At 41.8% G+C, this 23,677-nt stretch overlaps 1 protein-coding gene across 1 annotated transcript in view; it reads left to right on the top strand.

Annotated features, from left to right (window-relative positions):
• SLC13A3 (solute carrier family 13 member 3) overlaps window positions 1-23,677 on the top strand; it is a 41,195-nt gene that overhangs the window by 4,002 nt on the left and 13,516 nt on the right. The window contains exons 2-7 of the mRNA XM_050917346.1: window positions 7,761-8,026; window positions 8,470-8,633; window positions 13,452-13,518; window positions 14,292-14,477; window positions 17,705-17,830; window positions 22,023-22,118. Coding sequence (XP_050773303.1) covers window positions 7,761-8,026; window positions 8,470-8,633; window positions 13,452-13,518; window positions 14,292-14,477; window positions 17,705-17,830; window positions 22,023-22,118 — 905 coding nt within the window. The remainder of the gene's footprint in view (window positions 1-7,760; window positions 8,027-8,469; window positions 8,634-13,451; window positions 13,519-14,291; window positions 14,478-17,704; window positions 17,831-22,022; window positions 22,119-23,677) is intronic.

The raw sequence follows: 23,677 nt of genomic DNA, 5'->3' as shown, positions 1-23,677 counted from the left end.
TTAGCACTTTTTTGCTCCAGAAAGACCCAGGGATGGAAAAGTGGAGGGGATTGAAACTCAGAACTGGGCATTATGTGCAGGGGGTGCTACAGATCAGCGTTTCGGTGCATTGTGGGCCATTGTGTGGAGAACTGAGGCCTGGAATAGCAAGAGCTGCTGCAGGTCAGGTTAGAGAGGTGTTGGCAGAGTTGCATGTGGGAAACTTTCACCATCTCTGACTGAGCTATGTTAGCAATTAGTCTTTAATTTTCATGAGCTTTAAATTCATTCACAATTTAAAAAAATTGCTGCTTCACTGCCATTACTATCTGTATTACTTTAAAGTCAAATCCCCAATGTCAGTGCGGTGACTATAAATAAGAGCAGAATTTGGCCCTGCATGTTTAAAACAAATCCGAGCAGCAGTTTCACTATCTGAACCGTCCTTCTTAAGTTTAGAGTATGGATGAGCCTACAGCTGGGAGTGACTCTTGCAGAGTGTCATTTGTTCATGTTCCAGATAAAACTTCCGGTTTCAAAAAATAAATTGACACCTTTTTTTTAAGCAAGCAAAGAACCGTACTTAGGTATTCATGTGGGATTAAATTCTGACGTCTGGAACTGTGTTTAACCTGTCCTGCCACAGCCTGAGCAGCAGGTGGCTGCTGGGAAATGAAGGGCACAGGTTACATATATAACTATGTTCACCAGGAGGGTTGAACAGGCAGTCTCAGCAGGTGAGGGGAGCCCATGCAGTGGGATACCAGATGGCATAGTGGCTTGTAAAAGGAACATGTGCTAGCTGTGGAACATATACCATTACCTGCCTGGCTGAAGTTAAATGACTGACTTAGAACAGCAGCAAAGAATCCTGTGGCACCTTATAGACTAACAGACGTTTTGGAGCATGAGCTTTCGTGGGTGACATGCATCTGAGGAAGTGGGTATTCACCCACGAAAGCTCATGCTCCAAAACGTCTGTTAGTCTATAAGGTGCCACAGGATTCTTTGCTGCTTTTACAGATCCAGACTAACACGGCTACCCTCTGATACTTGACTTAGAACAGACAGCTGCTAGAAACCTCATTGATTTGTGGGTTTCTTAAACCAGTTTCTTATGAGCCAGGCCCTCAGGGAAGATAGTAAATGTAGATCTGGTGCAAGTCCATGCATTGGTTTAATATATAATCTATCTCTTGGCATAGTAGCTAAACCCTGATAAATATATATGATGAACACTCTGGGCCAGTACCTCAGCCACCCCGTTCTGGAAGCTTTGAGCAGCATAAAGCAGTTGGAAAGGTGCCCTAAGGCACGCCCTGATTGTAGAGGAATCCCTTGGTAATGATAAGCTACAGTAGCTAGCTCTATGCTACCCATTCCCCACATCCCTGGGCAGGAGGGAGCATGACAGAGTTGTGAGGGGGTGGGGGGCAGCAAGCACTGTGCTCTGGTGAGCTATGCCAGTGTAATTGCCTCGAGGGGGGTATTAAAAGCACGTGGAAGTTAGAGCTGGTGGGTGTTGGTTCAGCTGTGCATTGTAGTGTTCAGTGGTCACTTGGTGCTTGATGTGCTTAGAAGAGTTCTGCTTTATTCTGTATCCTGTTCCAGCTGGCTAAGCAGCTTCACAGCACCCCTCACAGACTCTCTGCCTTGGAAGCTCAGCACTTAAAGGCCCAGATCCTAATGTCACAGGTGGCCCCCACATCCAGCCCTACCTTATGGATTGGAACCACACCAGTTCTGCTGCCAAAGGGCCCTCCACAGCCATGAAAGAGGGGCTAGATTTTGGCCATAACACAATGCACTTCTTAATGGCTTTCAAAGGGGACTGGAGATGTGGGGCCTAACATACAGCACTTAAACAGAACCATTATCTTAGGTGTCAGTTTGGCCTAAGCACTGAGCACTATGAGTGCCCAGTAGGGGCGGGGCATGGGAGCTGGGATGAGGTTATTCAAGGTCTTCAGGGCTTTTTAATTTGACTCAGTAAAAGCTCCACTGGAATCGTGAAGACCAGTTAACGTAAATGACTGAGCCAGCTTGTTTGGCTTCCCAGGGGATCCATTTCCATTCACAAGGGGTTGTGGGTCAAAGGGCAATGATTCACCTGGACTTGCACTGGAACTGCAAGAAACTACAAACTTAACATGAGGAAAATCCTAAGTGGGCCCAGGCTCCCTAAAAAGATTTGAACCCCTCAGTGAACTTTCCAATGGACTTGATCCAAGTGTGCACTCAGGTGACATTCAGCTGGCTAGGAGTTTCCTTGTGAACACTGCCGCAGAGTGTTTCCCGATTTTTGATTGTTTTGAGTGTCGGAGGATTGAAAGTTCACCTGTCAAGTTGGGGTCCTTCCATTGCTGTTTATCCCCCACCCCTCCATTCATACCAAGGGGACGCTGTTAAAAGATTTCACCATTAGCCCCCGGCAGGGCAGCAATAGCTCCGGTTGTAAGCAGAGATACCACGTAAAGACGGCTGTGCGAGTACATACATTGACAGATGGACTGCAGGATCCTGGCGTGCTGACATTTGAACGACACCTCCAGCATTTGTCAGTGCTGTCTGAGGGAGTCACATCATTGGAGGAGGAGACCCTGGGGTAAATGGCATCATCCCTACTTCTACAGATGGGAAAGAGAAAGTCTGACCTCAGAGTCAGGTTTGGTTGGATTCCAGCATGTGCTCCCTCAGTGGGGGCTGAAACAATGAAAGGGTAATGTGTCGATTGTGCATTAAGCGTCACAATGCAAGGTTTCCTGAGGAAGTGCATCTCCCTTACCACACTTTGCACCAGGGCCCCTCGGGTCCTCTCTGCCTGCTGCTGAAATTCTTGAATATCTAACCCAAGAAGCTGAGCGGGAGTTGTGAATGATTGCAAAGAGCTCAGGCAGGGCAGCAGGTGGTCGGAGGAACTGTGTTGCAAGTTTGAGCACAGGGGGCACTTTTAATGAGCTGTGCAAAGTGCTTGTTACAACTACTTCTAATGAACTCAATGTCTATAGTCCCCTGGCTTGGCAGCATCTGCTGTAGCCAGGCTTGCTACCAGGGGCTCCAAGCAAGTGTTTAATGCCCAGTGCTGTCTAAAAACAAAGGTTCAATCCCTTAATGAACACAGATCAACTTAAAACTAACTCAGAAGCAAGATATAGGCCTGGAAGCAATGGATATCTCCTGACTGGAGTAAGGAAACTTAACAACTCCCAGGAAAAGGTTACAGCTCTCACGTTTAAAAGCAATAAACAGGAACCACTTTCCAACTATGTAGCAATAGAGGGTGTCTGAGGCTAACTGGAGATGGTGGGTGATGTCCATAGAGTTCAATGGGCTAGCAGCATCTGGGCTGCGAGAGGAAGTGATTGCAAGAATGGGGTATGGTGCACCGGTGAGAAGGCATGTGCAGAATGAAAAGCAGTGATATCTAGTGGTTAGGGTGGCCTGGGAGTTAGGGCTCCCGGGTTCTATCACTGCTTCTGGGAAGGGAGTGTAGTCTAGCGGGTGAGAACCGAAGGCTGGGATCCAGACTGTGCCATTGATTTGCAGTGTGACCTTGGGTTAAGTCATTTAACCTCTGTTCGCTATCCAGAATGTTTGCAAACAAGGCATGTGTTGCATGATGATTTACAGGATAATTGCAAGAAGCCAGTATTCTGAGTGGAAATCTGATTCCAATGCTTGTGGTCACCCACTCAGTGAATAGACCATGTGACCTTTGTGTACACTCAAAACAGTATGAATGTCAAATTGTGAACAGTTTGCAAGCAGCCTGGAGACTGATAGGTATTTGTATGCTAGATAATGGTGATCAAAGGTGAGATCCTCACCTCTGCTCTGACCCCCTTACCCTGGGCAAAAGGGCCAGAGTGGTGAACGGTGATCCAAAGATTCTGGCCCGGGGAGGAATCCCCTGTCACAGGAACTGAGGAAGGTCCTCTCCCACCTTGGCTGTCCTGGCATAGGTGTGTGTGGCCGAGGGCCTAAGGGGTGTATTGGTTGTGGGGCTGTAGTACACAGCATGGCAGCCCAAGGAGGCTGTTGTAATTTGGAGAGGCCCTTGGATGCTATCCAAATTCTGCCAGGGGACTGTGACTATCACCAGGCCTCAGCATGGATCCGCATTGTGGAGGCAGAGAAAGGGAGTTCTGAGTACCAGTAGCAGGTAACAAGAGCTTAAGGTATCAATATGTATGTACAAAATGGTATGTACAAAAGGTACAAAATGGTATGTGCAAAAGGAAGGTACAAAATGGTATGTACAGAAGCGGTTGCAAACCATTAGCCTTACTGATTCTTCTCCTGAGCCTGTGACAAATTGCAGGGAGGGGTTATGCAGTCAATGGGCTGATGAATGTGTATTGCCCAGCAAATTTTGCCTGACTAAGAAAGTCTTCCAATAGCTCCCATCAGGGCCGGCTCTAGGCACCAGCGTTCCAAGCATGTGCTCGGGGTGGCCCTTTTCAAGGGGTGGCACTTTTCAAGAGGCGGCACTCCGGCCTTTTTTTTTTTTTTTTTTTTTGCTTGGGGCAGCAAAAAACCTGGAGCTAGCCCTGGCTCCCATAACACTGTCCCCACTGAAGTCCCTCCAAGATGTCAGCTCACTTCTTCTGATGGGTTGTTCCTGTCTCCTCCTTCAAGCTGCCAGGCAGTGGAAGTTTGTCTTCTGTAGTAACCATTGCTAGGTAAGGCTTGGCTTCCTCTGCCATTGCAGAGTGCACAGTAGGTATCCTAGCATGAAAAATCCCGGATTCGTCAGTGGGACAAAGGTATCTCTTGAGCACAGCAGAGCAGAGGTCATTCTCTAAAGAGCCAGTTTTGTCTCTGGTATAACTGGAAGCAGCTCCGGGGCAGTGCAGAGTTACCCAAGACTTCCCTAGCAATCATTAAATGGTTAAAAATTAACCCAATCACAAGACCCACTTGAAAGTTTGCATTTGCTACCAAAAATTATCTGAACTTTAATTGAGCTAGAGACTTATTTATTCCCCAAATCCCTATGCTGCATGGGGGGTGGGGGAAGCAGAGTGGTGCCGATATGCAATGGTTCTGCAGAGTGGGATATAATATGTTGGGGAGGAGGAACACATTGCTACATATTCCCTGTGAGGTGCATGCTGCACAGACAGTATATGCATTGGATGTGGAGGGCCTGACCACCCCACCAACTGTCAAAGCAGTTGCCCTGGCCAAAGAACCCTGGCTAGGATAGCAGGTGAAATCAGTTGAATGTAGGCACCTAACTCCCTTAATGCTTACTAACCAACCTCCCAGGGGCTGGGAGCACTAGTTCATTAATATTTGGAGAGTGCTTTGATAATTCAAAATGTTCAGTTTTATTAAGGACTTAGAGGCTGTGAGTGTTGTTCTTGGGGCTCCTTACTCCTAATCAAAATTTGGGTGGGTGGATGGGTGCTGTTAAAAATACACTCTTTGTTTTCATTTAAAACTTTTCTTTGGGTGAGGTCCATCCACTTTTTGATCTGAACTAAGTTACATCAAGAAAACTACAGTTCTGTCAAAAGTACAACATTGGCTATTTTTGTTATCGATTAATAGATGCCACCACAAAATTGCAACGAGACACTTCAGAATCATGGTACAATTCTTCACGCCTGGTTGTGTCTGTAAACCTTGGCTTTTGATCCTGCTCTGCAAGTGAATTATTAGGCTACAAGGTGTAACCTGTTGAGTTGGATTGCTTAATTAATATGTAGAAATTGTCAGTGTTCTTTTCGGAAAATAAAAACTCTTGTCTTTACAACTAGCCCTCTGAATTGTGCTTTTATCTAACCAGATCAGTTGAGAGCTTCGTTGATGGCGCTCTTGCATTGGGATGTTGACAAACAGATTAAATCACTGATACAATAAGAGACAGAACATGACACCTGAGTTGAAATTCATTTTGGTGAAACTTTCCTTTCTGGAAGCTGAAGAGGATTGGGCAAAGGGAAAACAGGTCATTTGATCTTGTGAAGTTTCTGGAACTTGGACTGAGGGCAAAAAAATGTTTGCATTACAGTCTGTAAACTCTGTTGGAAAACCCGGGGTGTTAGCAACTCTCATCTCATTTGAGCAGCATTGTAGACAGAAGATTAACAACATTATTAGTCAACTGGATTATTTCTCTGTTTCCTTTATTGCTAGCTCTCCCGCCTATTAACCCTCAAGGGTATAGAGGGGTCTCAGTGCAAAAGTTAATGCAGTCGCTGGAGAATTTATTGTTGCTGGTGTCCAGAAGGCTCAGTGCACATTTCTCTTCCCAGTCCAGCCAGGTTTTGCTCCTCCTGCTCCCATCCCTGTGCAGATCTGTAGGCATAGGGGATGGGAGAGAAGAATCAGTGCATGGATGCAGTTGACTCTCCTCTCCATAACAAGGGAGATGTACCCACCCATCATGTGGAGGCACAGAGCCTCCATACACATAACCCAATGCCTATGGCAAAGCCCCTGAGATGTATATGGATATTAAGGTTTCCTTAGGGTCTAGGTCCCAGACCCTCTCTTCATTCCACAGAAGGGAAACTAGGAAAATGTGATCTAGATGAAATTACTATAAGGTGTGTGCACAAATTGTTGAAAGACCATACTCACAAAGCAGGTGTCAAGAATTCACTATCACACTTGGAGGATGTATCTAATGGAGTCACGCAAGGGTCAGTGCTGGATCAAGTATTGTTCAATATTTTCATTAATGACTTGGATAATGAAGTGGAAAGCATGCTTATAAAATTTGCAGATGACACCAAACTGGGAGGGGTTGCACACTTTTGGAAGATAGAATTAGAATTCAAAATTACCTTGATAAATTGGAGAATTGGTCTGAAATCTACGAGATGAAATTCAGTAAAGATGAGCAAAGTATACTTGAGAAGGAAAAATCAAAGCACGACTACAAAATGGGAAATAGCTGGCTAGGTAGTAGTACTTTAGAAAAGGATTTGGGGGGTTACAGTGGATCACAAATTGAACATGAGTCAACAATGTGATGCAGTTGTGAAAAGGGCGAATATTCTGGCATGTATGTTTAGAAATGTTGTATGTCAGGCAAAGGAGGTAATTGTTTCGCTCTGCTTGACATTGGTGAGGCCTCAGCTGGAGTACTGTGTCCATTTTTGGGTGCTGTATTTTAAGAAAGATCTAGATAATTTGGACAGAGTCCAAAGGAGAGCAACAAAAATGATAAAAGGTTGAGAAAACCTGATCTATGAGGAAAGGTTAAAAAAAATTGGGCTTGCTTAGTCTTGAGAACAGAAGACTGAGGTGGACCTGATAAGTCTTCAAATATGTTAATGGCTGTTATAATGAGGATGGTGATCAATTGTTCCCCATTGGAAGGTAGGACAGGAAGTAATGGGCTTAATCTGCAGCAAGGGAGATTTAGGTTAGATATTAGGAAAAACTTTCTAACTATAAGGATAGTGACCTACTGGACTAGACTTCCAAGGATGGTTGTGGAATCTCTGTTACTGAAGGTTTTCAGAACAGGTTGAAGAAGCATGTGTCAGGGATGTTTTAGGTATACTCAGCCCTGGACTAGATGACATTTTGAGGTCCCTTCCAGCCCTGCATTTCTATGATTTGAATCCTGCCCCAATGGAATGATCAGGGGCAAATTCTACATAGATGAGGGGTGAGCCCCTCCAATGCTCTTTCTACCCCTGCACGCTGGTGGTAAGTGGGTGTATTTTACTTGTCCGTGGTAAGTGTACCAATGTGTGAAGGCTTGTTTGTAACTCCAGAGCCGTCAGCTTCTCTCTCTCCATTTCCTTTTGCCTCCTAAGGAGGGAAAATGCCTCTATGTGATCCTCGTGATGGCCGTGTACTGGTGCACAGAAGCCCTGCCTCTAGCTGTGACTGCTCTGCTGCCAATCACCTTGTTTCCATTTCTGGGGATTCTCCCTTCGAACAAAGTTTGCCCACAGTATTTTTTAGACACCAACTTCCTCTTTCTCAGTGGTTTAATCATGGCATCGGCCATCGAAGAGTGGAACCTGCACCGTCGGATTGCCCTGAAGGTCCTCATGCTTGTGGGAGTCCAGCCTGCAAGGTAACCTACAGACCAACGGTGCTTGCTCTGTGCCTTAATTTCCCAGGCTCAAACTCTGGTGATTTCAACATGTGAGCTGAGCTGCAGATTGGCCAAGAAAACAGTGCGACAAATGGTCAATTGTGCACACTAGTAAGAGCATTGCACACGCCTCTCTCTCTCTCCACACAGACACCCGCACACTCACTCACTCTCCTTTTTCAGAGCTTGCTGATTTCATTAAGATCAGGTTGTTTTCATTCCTTTGTTGGCTTATAATGAAGCAGAGGAGAAATGCAGCCTTGTCATATTAGCATTTATCCCAGTTATACACGCTCTGGCATATTATAGCCAGCTTTGTTCCTGTTCATTTTATGAGACTGTGGCATGGGATTTTCTCTGCTGGAATCTAAAATTGACCTTGTAAAACACAGGTTGTTAAACTTAATTTTTCTGCTTTTCAGGCTGATCTTAGGAATGATGTTGACAACTTCTTTCCTGTCCATGTGGTTAAGCAATACAGCCTCCACTGCTATGATGCTTCCAATTGCAAATGCGATTCTGAAGAGCCTCTTTGGAGAAAAAGAAGCATCTAAAGATCTCAACAGAGAAAATGAAGAAAATCCAGGTAGCTCCCATAGCACAATAGATTGCACAACCTGGGGACAGTCCTGTTCCCAGTGAGCTTGGTGACTAAATTTCCATTGACTTCAATGGGGACTAAAGCAGACATGTTAGCTGAAGTTTAATATGTATTGAAATGCCCTTTTTAATAGAATGTTTCATTATGGAGGTGAAAGGGCATTGGACTGTTACCCTCTCTCATCACTTCCCTTCACCCTGGCTCCTCCTCCTGTCATGCAAATCAGAATAGATTCCTATAAGCCTCAATACTCGTTGGGAGCCATGAGCTATTGAATAAGACATTTCACCAGACAGACCTGGTGAGGTGAAGCATTTGATTTGCAAATGGTCCTGGGGCAAAAAGGGAAAGGTTGGGTGATACATACCCACGGAGCTCTGATAAGCAAAGTAATGGTGCAAATAAAACTCCAAGCCCATAAAGGCACCCAGATGTGATGGTGAAGAGACTCATATCGATACCTAGACAGGCAGAGAGACAGCCAATACCTCTTTTAAACAATAACTTTTTGCACAGTTAGTGGCCCTATCTGCGGGCTCTGGGTAAGACATTCACTGGCTTTTTAGGCCCTGATCCTGCACCATTAAAGTCAATGAGAGCTATGCCATTGTCTGCCGTGGGTTTAGGATCAAGCCTTTACAGCACACACCCTTTTCCAGTGTGGGAGTGATTAGAGCAAGGGATTGGAGTCAGGATTTCCTATCACTGATTTGCTGTGTGATCTTGGAAAAGTCATTTCTCCTCTCTGTTCCTCTCTTTTCCCAACTGTAAAATGGAGATAACAACGTGGGGCGAGGGGTTAGAGGGTTAAATGAGGCTTATAAACCTTTGAGATATCCTCAGGACTAGTGCTACAGAAATGCTAAGGATTATTAATAAACAGCTATTGCACAAAGTTCAATCAGTGAGCTTAGTAACTGGGGGGAAAAATCTTCCCCAGTAGTTCGATTGTTCACAAAATAATTTCCAGGGAGGTTTTTTCTTTTGGGAGACAGTGATGAAAGCAGCAATATAGAAATGAAGTCCTCGCTGAAGCTATTAATTATGGTTAGGGTAGTAGTAGCTTCTCTCTCTTCTCCTAATTCCCTTTGTGAACTGCGGAAACAGAAGTACCCCTTACTGAGTAATGGCTTTTTGGTGGCTGCTGATTCCTGAGATGTAGAAAACTGAATTCAAACATATGTATGTTCTTACAGAGTTGTAATTCACAATCCGTGTATGGCAATCATGAGATATTTTTGATCCAAGCCATTTTGTTGCTTTTACTCTATGAATTTTTAACCATGCACATTTTTAGTCTATTACAAATGGTTACTCTTTTTTGTGACCTTTTGGGGGAAGGGATAGCTTAGTGGTTTGAGCATTAGCCTGCTGAACCCAGCGTTGCAAGTTCAATCCTTAAGGGGGCCGTTTAGGGAACTGGGGTAAAAATTTGTCTGGGAATTGGTCCTACTTTGACCAGTGATTAGACTAGATGATCTCCTGAGGTCCCTTCCAAACCTGATAGTCTGTCTGTAATTAGAGCATTTAGTGAGTTTGATCTTTAACCCTGTCCTTTGAGCCGATTTGATTATTTATTTATAATGTTTATTATGGTAGTGTCTAAGGAACAGTTAATACTGGGGACCTATGGTAGCCCATTGTGCTAGGTACTGTACATACTGTCCCTGTCCCAAGGAACTTACAATGTAAACAAGCAAGACAGACAAGGGCTATAACATACACAGAATCAACAGAGTGATGGTTTGCAGATATGTTAGCTGCATCGTTGTTATTTATTTGGAAGTTGAGACTTGCCAGTATAGTAAGCAGAAGTGAAAGAAAAATTCACAACTGAAATATAGGGTGTCAAAATGCAGATATCCTAGTATCTCTTTGTCTGGGAGAAAGGTAGAAATCAGTAACAGTGGAGCCTAATTTAGCTCTAATACGAATGCCAGGACAGATTTGGCCTTTTCTCTCATCCTCATTGTATTTAGAAAATAGAATGGGAGCTTCATCTGTGATCTGGACAATGCAAGCAGAATTTCTTGAATGAACGCCAAATCTTGAAGCAATTTCTCAGTCAAAAACATGAATTTGGTTTGTGTCTAGAAAGATGATGAGAACTGTGAACGAGGTTTTTCCTTAAGGGTTTATCTGTTATTGAAACTTGGCTTGACCCCAGGACTAGGCTTAGATTTTGTTGCCCAACTTTTGCACAGCTTGCATGAAACCAACAATTTACACGCTACCTTTGCAAAGAGCTACACTCATTTTAGACTTCCAAGGTATAATCAGATACATTTCAAAAAATTCAATGAGCAAGAATATTGCAAAATGGGTTCCATTTTGAGCTGCTTTTAAGAATGACATCTGATGATGTGCAAAATTTTCCCTTTTGAGGCTGGCTGCAAATTCCTTAGGCACAACCTTAATTAATTTGATTATATTCTGACACTTCCAAATATATGCCCTGTGACATCCACATGATGAGCTGCAGAGCCATGTGATAATAAATGTATCCTGCATCTTTGACCGCCTCACCTCTCTGCCCGCTAATCCGTCTCTGCCAACATTTCAGTCCTCTGAGCAGCTTTAAACAGCTATTTAAAAATGTTTCCTCTTGAATGTAGATTTTCCTCTCCAGAATCACGTGGGGCCTGTCCTGCAGTCCAACAAGGCTAGGAACGGAAGCATCATCTCATTACAAAGTTACAAATTCATAGCTCCGCCTTTCCTTTTGTTACCTTTGGCAGACTGTGAGATATCAGCCCTCAGAATGTTACATTTTTAGGGTTGGAAACATTACTTTTTCAATATATTTTAGAAACCTCTAAAAGTTCATAGTGGTGATCTTCTTACACCATGCCTGGGTTCATGTTATAAGTCACCTTGTCTTTACTGGCCAAGGGAGTCTAATAAGAGCACAATAGTGTTAAAGCTAAATTTTATCTAGAGCAGTCTTTCTGTAAAGTGTGTAGCCTGTACAGATTGTGTGATAGTACAGCCCTGGATGAGGGGTTTCTTGGCACACTTTTGGGATAACCTGCATAACTCACAGCTTCATCAATCACTGGGAATGTGGCTATTATGCAGTGTCTCTCTCTCTCTCTCTGTTTAAAAAAACAAACAAAAGGGGTTCTCAGCCTTGGGAGTGCAATGCCCCAGGTGGCCTGTGAACAGGTGTCAAAGGGTGGATCCTTTCCTTATTGCTATATGGGAGGGGGGTTGGGCCCAGTATGAAAGACATTGAGAGCATCTAAAATAGACAAAATGAAACTTACACTCTTATTTAAAAGGCCAGCACAAGGGCTTAAGTGGGATTTAAATGGTGCATAGGCTTTGGTTTGGCCCTCTATTCAAGAGTTGACATTTACGCATAGAGAGAAAGTCCACAGACACCAATGGGTTAATTTTCTTCCTTCCAGTTACATCCCTTTATTATAGCTTTCTTGGAATCAAAGCTCAGCTTTCCAAGAGAATTAACTCTGATTCCACAAATTAGCAACATGTAAAACATGACATTGCAAAGTTCCCTGCTTCACTGAGCTTGATCTCTTCAGTGTATGAGTAAACAGGTCCAAAGACTTTGACCATTGTGTCCTCTCCCCATAGTTCACTACATTTTCTTGAAGGTAAGAGAAGGCAATGTTTGTGGATGAAGTATGTGCAGGGAAAGCTGGGGGGAAAATAGCACTGAGTCCATGCCCATGATGATCAGCAGAGCATTTTGATTGTTAGTAACCCTAATTGTAGGCCTCTGAAATCCTAAAATGTATGACAACACAGCAAGGGTAGCAATGTTCAGCAACAATAGCAAACATCAAGTATAATAAAGAACTGTGTTTCTGGCTTAAATCTAATAAAATTCACTATCTCCCTGAGACCAAGGTAAAATTCTGGGGAATGGGGTTTTATAAAAATGTATTGCTCAAATGTGCCATGTCACTGAGAACTGCAAGCAGAAGAGGCTAGTCAGATCCAAAGTTCCCCCATGCTCTCCTAGGCCTTATGCCCCGGGGTTGGCCTTCAGAGAATTATGCTATACTTTGAGAGTGTTCAACCTTGGGAATGTGTGGCTTTCAGAGGGCTGATGGGCTCTAAAAATTGCCTGTGCTCTCTGGGTGAAATTGACCCATGTGAAGATGGCCTGGGATAGGGCCTAATCACCACTATGTCCTACTCTAGCCTTCAAAATGAGATTGGAGGTGGGAGCAAAGTGGTGCATGGGGCTGAAATTTCACCCTCTCAGAGCTCATCTTTTGGGGGCAAGTGATTTTGGGACAGGGATAATCTTGATGTAATTTAAGGCCAAACCATTTTTTAAAATTCAGATAAAATTATTTTGAGTCCTAAAAATGAACCATAGTTTATCAAAAAATAAACACCAAATACCCGAGAGGTTAAATTACAAACTGGAAATACAGTCTACATTAGAATATCCATGTCACTAGAGACATAAAAAAAACAACCCTTGGTCAGATGTAGACTGTCCTGGTCGCACAGGAGGAGCTGAGTTTGTCAAGGTGAGGGAGAGCAGGCTGCCAGAGATCTTTGGAATGATGTTATACATGGCATCCTACAGAGCATAGTGGTGGCTGTGGGGAGTGGGCTGTATTGCCGCCTGTACCCTGGCCTCAGATCAACAGGAATGGATTTTACTTCTTCTGTCTCCTTGAGCTTTATCAGCATAGAACTCTCTGTGTGTGGAGTGAATTTTCCTCTTTGAAAATGGCAGCCCTTTCCATTCCATTGTTTGGGTCAGGGAGAGTTTTTCTAGATGCTTTAAACTGTTTTAAAGTCCTAATCTTTCTTTTTCAGCCTCTTTACAGCAGAATAAACTTTACACTGTACCAACTGAGCTGCAGTTTCTGGCAAGTACTGAGGAGTAAGTTAATTATAAAGTTTGTATTGGAGAGCTGAGTGAGGAAATTATCCCCTCAAATAGAAACAGCCTTAGGAGTGAGAAATTCAATCAATGAAACTCTTTTGATTCCACCTATTACTCTATTTCCCGACTACCAACAGCCTGACCAGAAAAACCCCTCTCCAATATGTTCAACAAGACAGCACAGGGCCAAATTTTCACGCCACTTTGAAAATGTGATTGGAGGTGCCTACTGCTGGGGAAGTGTCTGCATTGCTTTTTTGAGAACATTAAATGTGTCAGGCATCAGGTTTAAATCACCAAGATTTACATCCCTCTGATGGTCCAGGTTTGATATGTAAATGATGTAGAATAAATATCTTCCCCAGGAATAGACTCTTCTTGCTATTCCATAGCTTGAGAGCATCAAAGCCTTTTTCATATTTTAACATGAAGAGTATTGACTTTTTGTTAATTTTTTTTTACAGCCTTATCTTACAAGGTGATGAGTGGTTTCTGGGAGATGTGAGCACCTTGAGCTCTTATTGAGGGCAGTCAAGGGGCTCAGCATTTCACAGGACCAGTCCAGTACAGAGTGGTTCTCAATCATCAGCTGAATGATGAGGATGTCAAGCAGGCCCCATGTGTTGCAATATTCTGCATAGACATCCCTTGGGATATTGCTAATCTCATTGCTAAAAGCTGAGAATTTTCCTTTTGTCAAGGTTCTGAATTGGTTACACCTGTATTTGAACCAGGGCTTTCAATGGAGTCTCTTTTGGAATGTTTTAAAGCAAAGATCTGATGGAGGAGAAGGAAGTTGTCATTGACGTTGCCATGGATTTAAAGAAAGAGGACGAATACAAGGCAAACATATGGAAAGGTTTCCTCATTTCAATCCCTTATGCAGCCAGCATTGGAGGTACAGCAACGCTGACCGGAACGGCACCAAATCTCATCCTTCTAGGACAGCTAAAGAGGTATGGGAGGAAATTCTTAGGAAGCCAGATCCCTAGGAGTACAATCAGTTTATGAAATCTCTGCTGAACTGCACGTTCTGTGAGAGGGAATTCTACAAAATTAAGACGTCACATGTTTCCTATAGGAAATTCACCTTTAGGCTGAGACCAGGTATGTGAAGTTCCTGCCCTCAAAAGCAAGTTTTGGGAAAAGGAAGTGACAGTAGGAATTCAAAAGGAAATGGCTCCTTCAGCCTTAGCTATAATACATGGGTTTTCACCCTAATGCTATAGGTCCTGATTCTGAAAAACACTCTCATATGTTTTCGGGACTTAACCATATGCTTAAAATCAAGCACTTAGAATCACAGAAGTGTAGGACTGGAAGGCACCTCAATAGGTCATCTAATCCAGTCTCCTGCATTCAAGGCAGGACTATATAATAACTAGATCATTCCTGACTGGTATTTGTCAAACCTGTTCTTAAAAACCTCCAATGGCACAACTTCCCTAGGCAATTTGTTCCAGTGCTTACCCACCCTGATAGTTAGGAAGTTTTTCCTAATGTCCAACCTAAACCTCCCTTCCAACAATTTAAGCCCATTGCTTCTTGTCCTATCCTTAGAGGTTAAGGAGAAGAATTTTTCTTCTCATTTTAACAACCTTTTATGTACTTGAAAACTGTTATCATGTCCTCTCTCAGTCTTCTCTTTTCCAGACTAAACAAACCCAGTTTTTTCAATCTTTCCTCATAGGTCGTGTTTTCTAGACCTTTAATCATTTTTGTTGCTCTCCTCTGTACTTTCTCCAATTTGTTCACATCTTTCCAGAAATGTGGCAACCAGAACTAGACACAATACTCCAATTGAGGCTTTGTCAGTGCAGACTACAGTGGAAGAGTTGCTTCTTGTGTTCTGCTTACAACACTACTGTTGATACATCTCAGAATGATGTTTGCTTTTTTTGGCAACAGTGTTACATTGTTGACTCATATTTAGCTTGTGATCCATTATGATCCCTAAGTCTCTTTCTGCATTACTCCTTCCTAGGCAGTCATTTCCCTTTATGTATGTGTGCAACTGATTGTTCCTTCCTAAGTGGAGAACTTTGTGTTTGTCATTATTGAATTTCATCCTATTTATTTCAGAACATTTCTCCAGTTTGTCCAGATCATTTTGGATTTCAATCCTATCCTCCAAAGCAATTGCAGCCTCTTCCAACTTGGTATCGTCTGCAAACTTTATAAGTGTACTCTCTATGCCATTATCTTAATAATTTATGAAGCTATTGAATAGAACTGGATCCAGAACCAATCCCTGCAGGACCCTACTTGATGTGCCCTTCCAGCTTGACTGTGACCCATTGATAACTACTCTCTGGGAATGGCTTCCAGGCAGTTATGCACCCACCTTATAATAGCTCCATCTAGGCTATATTTCCCTAGTGTGTTTATGAGCAGGTCATATGAGACAGTATCAAAAGCCATACTGCTAAATTCTAGATATACTATGTCTACCACTTCACCGCATCCACAAGGCTTGTAACGCTGTCAAAGAAAGCTATTAGGTTGGTTTGACATGATTTGTTCTTGACAAATCCATGTTGACTGTTACTTATGACATCATCTTCTAGGTGTTTGCAAATTGGTTGCTTGATTATTTGCTCCATTATCTTTCCGTGTACTGAACCATATGACAAGCTGGCAGACTGGTCTGTAATTTCCCAGATTCTCCTTATCCCCCTTTTTATAAACTGGCACTATATTTGCCCTCTTCCAGTCCTCCGGAATCTCTCCTGTCTTCAATGAGTTTTTGAAGATAATCGCTAGTGGCTCAGATATCTCCCCAGTCAGCTCTTTGAATATTCTAGGATGTATTTCACCAGGCCTTAATGACTTGAAGACATCTAGCTTGTCTTAGTAATTTTTAACTTGTTCTTTTCGTATTTTAGCCCCAGATCCTATGTCATTTTCACTGACGTTCACTATGTTAGACATCCGATCACTAATAACCTTTTGGTGAAAACAGACAATAAAGGCATTTAGCACTTCTGCTATTTCCACATTTTCTGTGATTGTCTTCCCCTCGTCAATGAGTAATGAGCATACCCTCTCCTTGGTCTTCCTCTTGCTTCTAATGTATTTGTAGAATCTGTTTTTGTTACCCATTATGTCTCTAGCTAGTTAATTTATGTCTTGGCCTTTCTAATTTTGTCCCTACATGCAGGTGTTGGGTTTTGTTTATATTCATGGTGTCGTAATTTGGCCAAGTTTCTACTTTTGATAGGACTCTCTTTTTTTTTTTGAGTTTCAAATCATTGAAGATTTCCTGGGGAAGCCAGGATGGTCTCGTGCCATACTTCCTATCTTTCCTATGCAGTGGGATAGTTTGCTTGTGTGCCCTTAATAATGTCTCTTTGAAAAACTGCCTGCTTTTTTGAACTGTTTTTCCCCTTAGACCTGCTTCCGATGGTTAAGTGTTTTGGTGAACCAGGGCAACTTTATAAGTTGTCCATTATGTGGTGAAAAAGGAAAACAAGGCACACACTATTTCTGTCCTGGATGGCAGTGTTGCCTAGCGGCTAGACCATTAAACTGGGACTCAGTTGATTCTGCTGCTGGATGAACGTGGACAAGTCCTTTGTGCCTCAGCTTCTCCATCTGTCAAATACAGATGATACTGATGTCCTTTGTAGAATGCTTTGATTATTATTAAACATTAAGAGGCTTCCCATCTGAAAAAGTAGATATAGTGTTGTCACTGTAAACTTGCAGTTATTTCTCAACCATGCAGTGATCTACATAGAAGGTTCTTCTTAGACATGGATGAAAGTGGGTAGACGTCTTCTGTAAGGTTCATGTTCACACACTCTTAAAGTGGGTTCCACCATGAATTAGGATTAATTAGTTAATTTCCATAAAGTGCTAAATATTGAGTGTTATTATTTGGGAATTCCTGCAAATCTAGAGAGGTCTGTTCCAAAATGTCATTTCAAATTGTCCATTTAAATTCTTTGAAGCAGGGACTGTTTTTCACGACATGCTCATACAACTCCTAGCACAATAGGGTCCCAATCTCAATTGGTGCTGGTTGGCACTATTGATATACAAATAATCACCTTTTTAAAAACTGTGCAGCTGGAAAGTTTGCATGACATTTTGATCTTGATTTCAGACATCTGTTCCCCTTCATTTCATGTGAAAGGGGTGTTTCACTCCTCAGATTAATTAGCTTTCCCTATTTTCCAAGTTTTTTTCCAGGGTGTGATGTGGTGAACTTTGGATCCTGGTTTGTGTTTGCATTTCCTTTAATGCTGCTTTTCCTCTTACTGGGATGGCTATGGATCAGTTTCCTGTACGGGGGAATTAACCTAAGGTACTCTTCTATCTAATCTATTTTTATACTTTAATCTAGTTGTAACTTCATTGTAGGCAAACAGTTTATCTGGTCCTGATCCAAAGCCCAGTGAAATCAATGGGATTCTTGGATCAGGCCCTTAGACATTTCATCTGTACATGTTGTAATAACTCAGTCGATACTTGTTCTATACAAAGCTAGACGTAGGACATGTATGTTCAGCTAAAAGCTCCTATTTGAGTAAATTCATTGTGATGAATAACGAGAGAAATTGCCATATAAGTGATGAATGCAGAGCTCAGAATTATAATATTATTTGATATTCTGTTCAGAAAGTTCATGGGAGAGATTGTGAAGGGTTAAAAATATGGCACATGAGTATATCTGGTCAGAAAAGATTGATGAAGCACATTTTTGGATAAAAACTGAAAGCAAAATTTTTCTTTCCATTACCCATCCAGCTCTAATAAAAAAACCCTTTCATGAATTCTACTTTTTCAAAGGCTCGAAGGCCCACATTGTCAGGTGATATAAATTAGAAGAGCTTAACTGAGATCAATGGAGCTATGACATTTTACCCTAATACAGGATCTGACCCAAAAAATGGGACTTTCAAAAGCATTAACATTGGCCTAACTCTGTTCCCATTGAAACCCAGCAGAGTTTTACCATTGACTTTAATGGGAGCATTTAGGCCAATGCTGAGCACTTTTGAAAATCTCACCCAAGGGTCTCAATTTACAGCTAGCTTTCACTAGCCTGCACATCTGAGCCTGCAAATGTTGGGCACATAGTCGTTTGGAGGTGCATGTGGGTGTTTGTGTGCACAAATCTGACACTTAGGTAGTTGGCCATCCAACTGACACGCACAACAAAGTGATTTGCATGTGCAGTCAGTGAACATAGAGTTTTGCAGGCTTAGATTTACTGCCTGATTCTGTTCCCAGGGAAGTTAGTGGCAAAGCTCCCATTTATTTCAGTGCAGAAGCAAGTCTTTAGAGACTCTGGGTGAAATACTGGCCCCACTGAAGTCCATGGCAAAATTTCCTTTGAATTCAGTGGAGTCAGGATTTCATTTTATGGTTGAAAATTTGGTCCCTGGAGAGGTTACTTTGTGACAGAGATTAAACATCAGTGATTTCATAACACTGGGATTTTTTTTTCAGTGTGTTTAATCTACAACTAATCTGTAATACGATTTTATTGTAAATCTTTCCCCTGACCTAGGTACTTGCAATGTCCTCTCCAACTTCCACTCCATGCTGCACTTGATCTGCTTTAATCAGGTGCATTGTTGAGAAGTTGGCAGCATTTTGAAACCTCTCTTTTTTTCTTTCCATTTTCACGTTATTAATTAACATGCATTTCTGTTTCCTGCGTAGAGCATATACAATTTCTAAGAGATGCTTTTGAAATTTTTTTTTAAAATGTTTTATTGGTTTTTAATGTCAGGAGAAAAAAAGAAAAGGAAAAAAATAGTTGCACATTAGGATTGCCCAAGTATATAGTTATATCAGTGACACAGAAAACAGAATTACTAGGGAACTTTTTCAATGCAATAGGAAATAACCAGTGTAAGTCCCTGATCCCTCAAACATGAAAGCATGTATATAACTATGTTCGTCTGATTCAGCATGTGCTTAATTTTGATTTTGTGTTTAAATCCGATTGATTTCAACAAGAGCTAAGAATTGCCTTGATGAGCTGGGGCTTTAAGTAATCCCACTGAAGTCATGTATTTAAGGATTCTCTGTACTAAAAAAGTTATACTAGTGTAACTATGTTGGTTAGAGGTGTGATTTTTTTTTTAAACAATATAGTTATACTGATCTAAACCCTAGTGTGGATGTAGTTATATCAGTATAAAGATGCCTTGCATCCCACCCTGAACTGGAGTAAATTATACCAGTGTAAACACTTTTATGCAGTTACAACTATGTCAACGCTAGGATTATTTTGCTGCACTAACTATACCAGTACAATTAAACTTTCTAGTGTAGACAAATCTTAAGTATTGGCAGGGTCAGGGCTTAGAAAAATCAAGCTAAAGAAACAGAAATAGAAATTAAAGCTTATTGAAGAATCCAGATTTTGGCCTGGTCTACACTTCAAATTTAGGCATGCAAGGGTGTGAAAAATCCAACCCCTGAATGCTGCAGCTATGGAAACCTAAATCTCCAGCGTAGAAGCAGTTTTTATAGGTTGCCAGAAGAATGTTTCTGTTGACCTAGTACCATCACTCAGAGAGGTGCAGCAAAAGCATTTACTCAAAAGCATTTTGGATAACAAGGGGTTGTCTTGATGTCCTTGGGTAAAGCTGCAGCTGCTAAAAGAATCAGAGTACTGTGTAAGGGGCTGTCCATAAATTACATAATGCATTAGGGAGTAAGTAGGTTCTTAATCTTGTGTGTTTGTTTCAGTGTTAGTGTTACAAAGGGCGGGTGGGTCTTTAACATCACCAATAAATGTGTTATGTAATTTATGGATATCCCCAATATCTGTTGAAGACTTAGGAATTTTTGGATTGTCAAACATGCATCTTTATAAAGGATCTAACCATTGGACATCCATTGAAAAGAACAAATGAATTAATCAGTCATAGTATCACAGAATCAGATGTCTTACGGTGTAAGTCTGGCTTTTCAAATGTAATCGAGGTCCCCGGAAGTATTAGAAATGTATTTTAACCACATGACACTGATGGGACACAAAGCAGCTGGTGATGAATATATCATTCGTATGCACATGTACTGTTTAAGAGTCAGACCGTGTACGAGTCTAGGGTTCCCTGTTTAGAAGGCTTAGCCTGGCTAATGAAGAGAAGCATATTAAAATGCCAGCGCCTGTTGTTAAAAATTCCTCACATATTTGTTTATCATCAGCGAGTGCTTTGCATAAATTAGAGATTGCCCAGAAAGTTGCTGATGATTTGAGAAGGTGGGGGACGGGACGGGAGATCCTTATTTCCCACCTTGTCTCTTCTCAATCAAGTGGCTGATGCAGTCATCTGCTAAAAGTGATGAAATCTGCAAATCTGACAACTTCACTCTCATTTACATTCTGAACAGTCTCTGTGAACACAGGCTGTGATTACCACAAATAAGCTTCTTTAGTGCAGTGGCCAAAGTCTCCTTTGCATAATCCTGGGTAGAAAGGCAACACAAAGTAGGATAAGTATTGGCCTTGTTTACACTGGGGAATATTACCACCAGTGAGAGCCCTAGTGTAGATAAGGCTCCTGTGGTTTCCTCTGTTTTTACCACTGCATCAATTAAACCTGCCCTGAGAAGGAGCTGTCTATTCTACCTCAAGGGACACATGTTGCTCCCCATTCTGAGCACTAATGAAATTTACACACTCATAACCCAGGGAGAATTCAGCCCAAGGGTTTCTAGGCAGCACCAGAGCTTTTCTGTTGGTAACTAGAGCCACGTTTCTGGCAGGCATCAAAAAGTGCCTGCTCAGAACTTGAGTGCTTATCTCTTTGCCTGTGCCTCACTACATCTGGGCATGCCCTATGGACCATTGGGTGCATTAATGTCTGTTTGTGCACATCAATGAATGCGCTCACAGATTCTGCAAGCACATTTGTGTCTTGTCATGAGAGGGTGGGAATATTGAGCTATGATATCCACTGTCCAATGCATTAATGGCTAGATTTTGCCACCTTTACTCACATTGAGTGCCATATTACTACCTGTGCAGTCCCACTGATGTTTACAGGTCTATATGCTGGATAAGGTATGACTCAGTTTGAGTAAGGGTGTCATTAATATTATTTGTGGCATTATATACAACTTGTCTGAGAGATGGGAAATCTATCTAAGAGACTGAAAGTATGCACTATATTATGAAATGGATCCATATGATACTGGTTTTCTGAAATCACTAGCCCATGCTGTACCATTTATCCTTCTAAGCCTTCACAGAATATCAGGGACCTCAGGAGGTTGTCTAGTCCAACCCCCTGCTCAAAGCAGGACCACTATTTTTTGCCCTGGATCCCTAAATGGGCCCCTCAAGAATTGAACTCACAACTGTGGGTTTAGCAGGCTAATGCTCAAACCACTGAGCTATCCTTCCCCTCCTGCAGCGACTCTGTGCATGCCCTGTATAGGTGTGTGCAGGAATAGTAAACATGAACATCCGTGTTTCAGTTCCCACATGAACGTGTGAAAATGAGGAGTGTTTGTGATTTCTGTGTTGGTAGGCACTGCAGAAAGAAAAAGTCAGAAATAAGAATGGATGCAGAAGACCGAGCCCGAGCAGTCATAAAGGAGGATTATCAGAAACTGGGGCCAATGAAGTGAGTAGCAAAAAGGGAATAAAAATGACAGAGAAATCAACTGAGCTGGAAAAAACTTTTCTGGGGAGGGAAACTGAGGATATTTGTTAGAATTTGTCAGTGAATTTCCATTTGTTATTTGTGACCATTTTGAGTTTGTTTTCCTCAAACATTCAGTTGCTCCATCTCTGCTAATGCAGATAATTGCAGATAACAAACATGTAGCTCAAATATTCCACAAATGCCAATTTTCAATTGTAGATGACAATTCATGCTGTCTGAATTACACACTGTAAGTCTTTTAATCGGGAAACAGAAACAATATCATGTGACTTGGGTAACGAGCCAATACAATGTGAATTTTTAATCTTCATGGAAAGCTGTTCTTATGAATGGTCTGCAGAGCAGGTATTATTTGCTGAAGAGATTCATGATGAATATAAAGAATATAATTCAATTATTTTTGATCTGTTTGTGGGCAATTTGTGAACAGAAAATTAGATGAATTTTTGTGGAATACATTATTCATTGTGAATTATTGTCTGACATCTATTAATCAGTCATGTGAAGAGAAAACAAGATGCGTTTGACTTCCTAGGATGGCATTTCAGGCATAACTCTGCTATTTCTGGCTTTGGTTAGGTTAAGCCAGATCTGTATTGATATTTCAATACAGTTTTTTGAACAAATCCTGAGGAACTTTTACATATTGGAGAGTGGGTGGAAGGGCATCAGAGATGCTTAAACTTACAGAATGAGACGCCAGAAAAAGATGTACAGCAGGAAAATCGAGTATCAGGCCCTATCTGTTTCAATTGGACACTAAAAATCTAGGCAACCAGAGTTAGTGGATATTTCTGAAAACGCAGGTCTTACTTTTGCTGCGTCTCAGTTTCCCCATTTGTAAAATAGTGTTTCCATACTCACAGAGAGAGCTCAGCGAACAACGGACATTTCAGTTTGGCCAATATAACAAAAAAAGATCTGTTTGTTTCAAATTGAAGCGGAATTTCTTTGAGGTTTATTTTTTTGCTGGAACCAGCCCCCACCCCTAAATTCAAATCCAGCTGGGGTATAGATGCACTGTCTGTGACAACCCTGCTGCAGTTCACTAAAGGTTCTCTAGTGCTGTTTTACCTTGACGCAGGAGTGGATGCAAGCACACTACAGCACTTTTAGTGAGTGGCAGCAGAGTCCACATGGATAGTTCCTGTTTGGCAGGCTAGTGTGCTGTAGTTTTCCACACCAGCTTGCTGCACATTAACTCTTGGTCTAGACAAGTCCTCAATGTTTTGTTTCAAATAGTCAAAATAAACCATTTTGTCTGTTTTGGGTGGGGAAATAATCCATTTTTTCTGCCAAAAGTATTGGCTGAATTTGACCTGATTTCTCTGATAGTTTCAGTATCCCCTAAAATGCATTTTTAAAAGTGAATTTACTGTTTGCCAAAAAATAATAATCGCCCAGCTTTACTCACAGAGATATTGCGAGGGTTCACTGATGTAGGTAGTGCAGCACAAACAAACATTCTAATTATTATTCTTGTGTGCTCTAAATGAAAGAAATTGGTTTATTTTTTT

Source organism: Gopherus flavomarginatus, chromosome 11 (assembly GCF_025201925.1).
Source record: "Gopherus flavomarginatus isolate rGopFla2 chromosome 11, rGopFla2.mat.asm, whole genome shotgun sequence".
NCBI lineage: Eukaryota > Metazoa > Chordata > Testudines > Testudinidae > Gopherus > Gopherus flavomarginatus.
The sequence above is the reverse complement of the archived record's forward strand: the minus strand, read 5'-3'. Positions and strand labels throughout refer to the sequence as shown.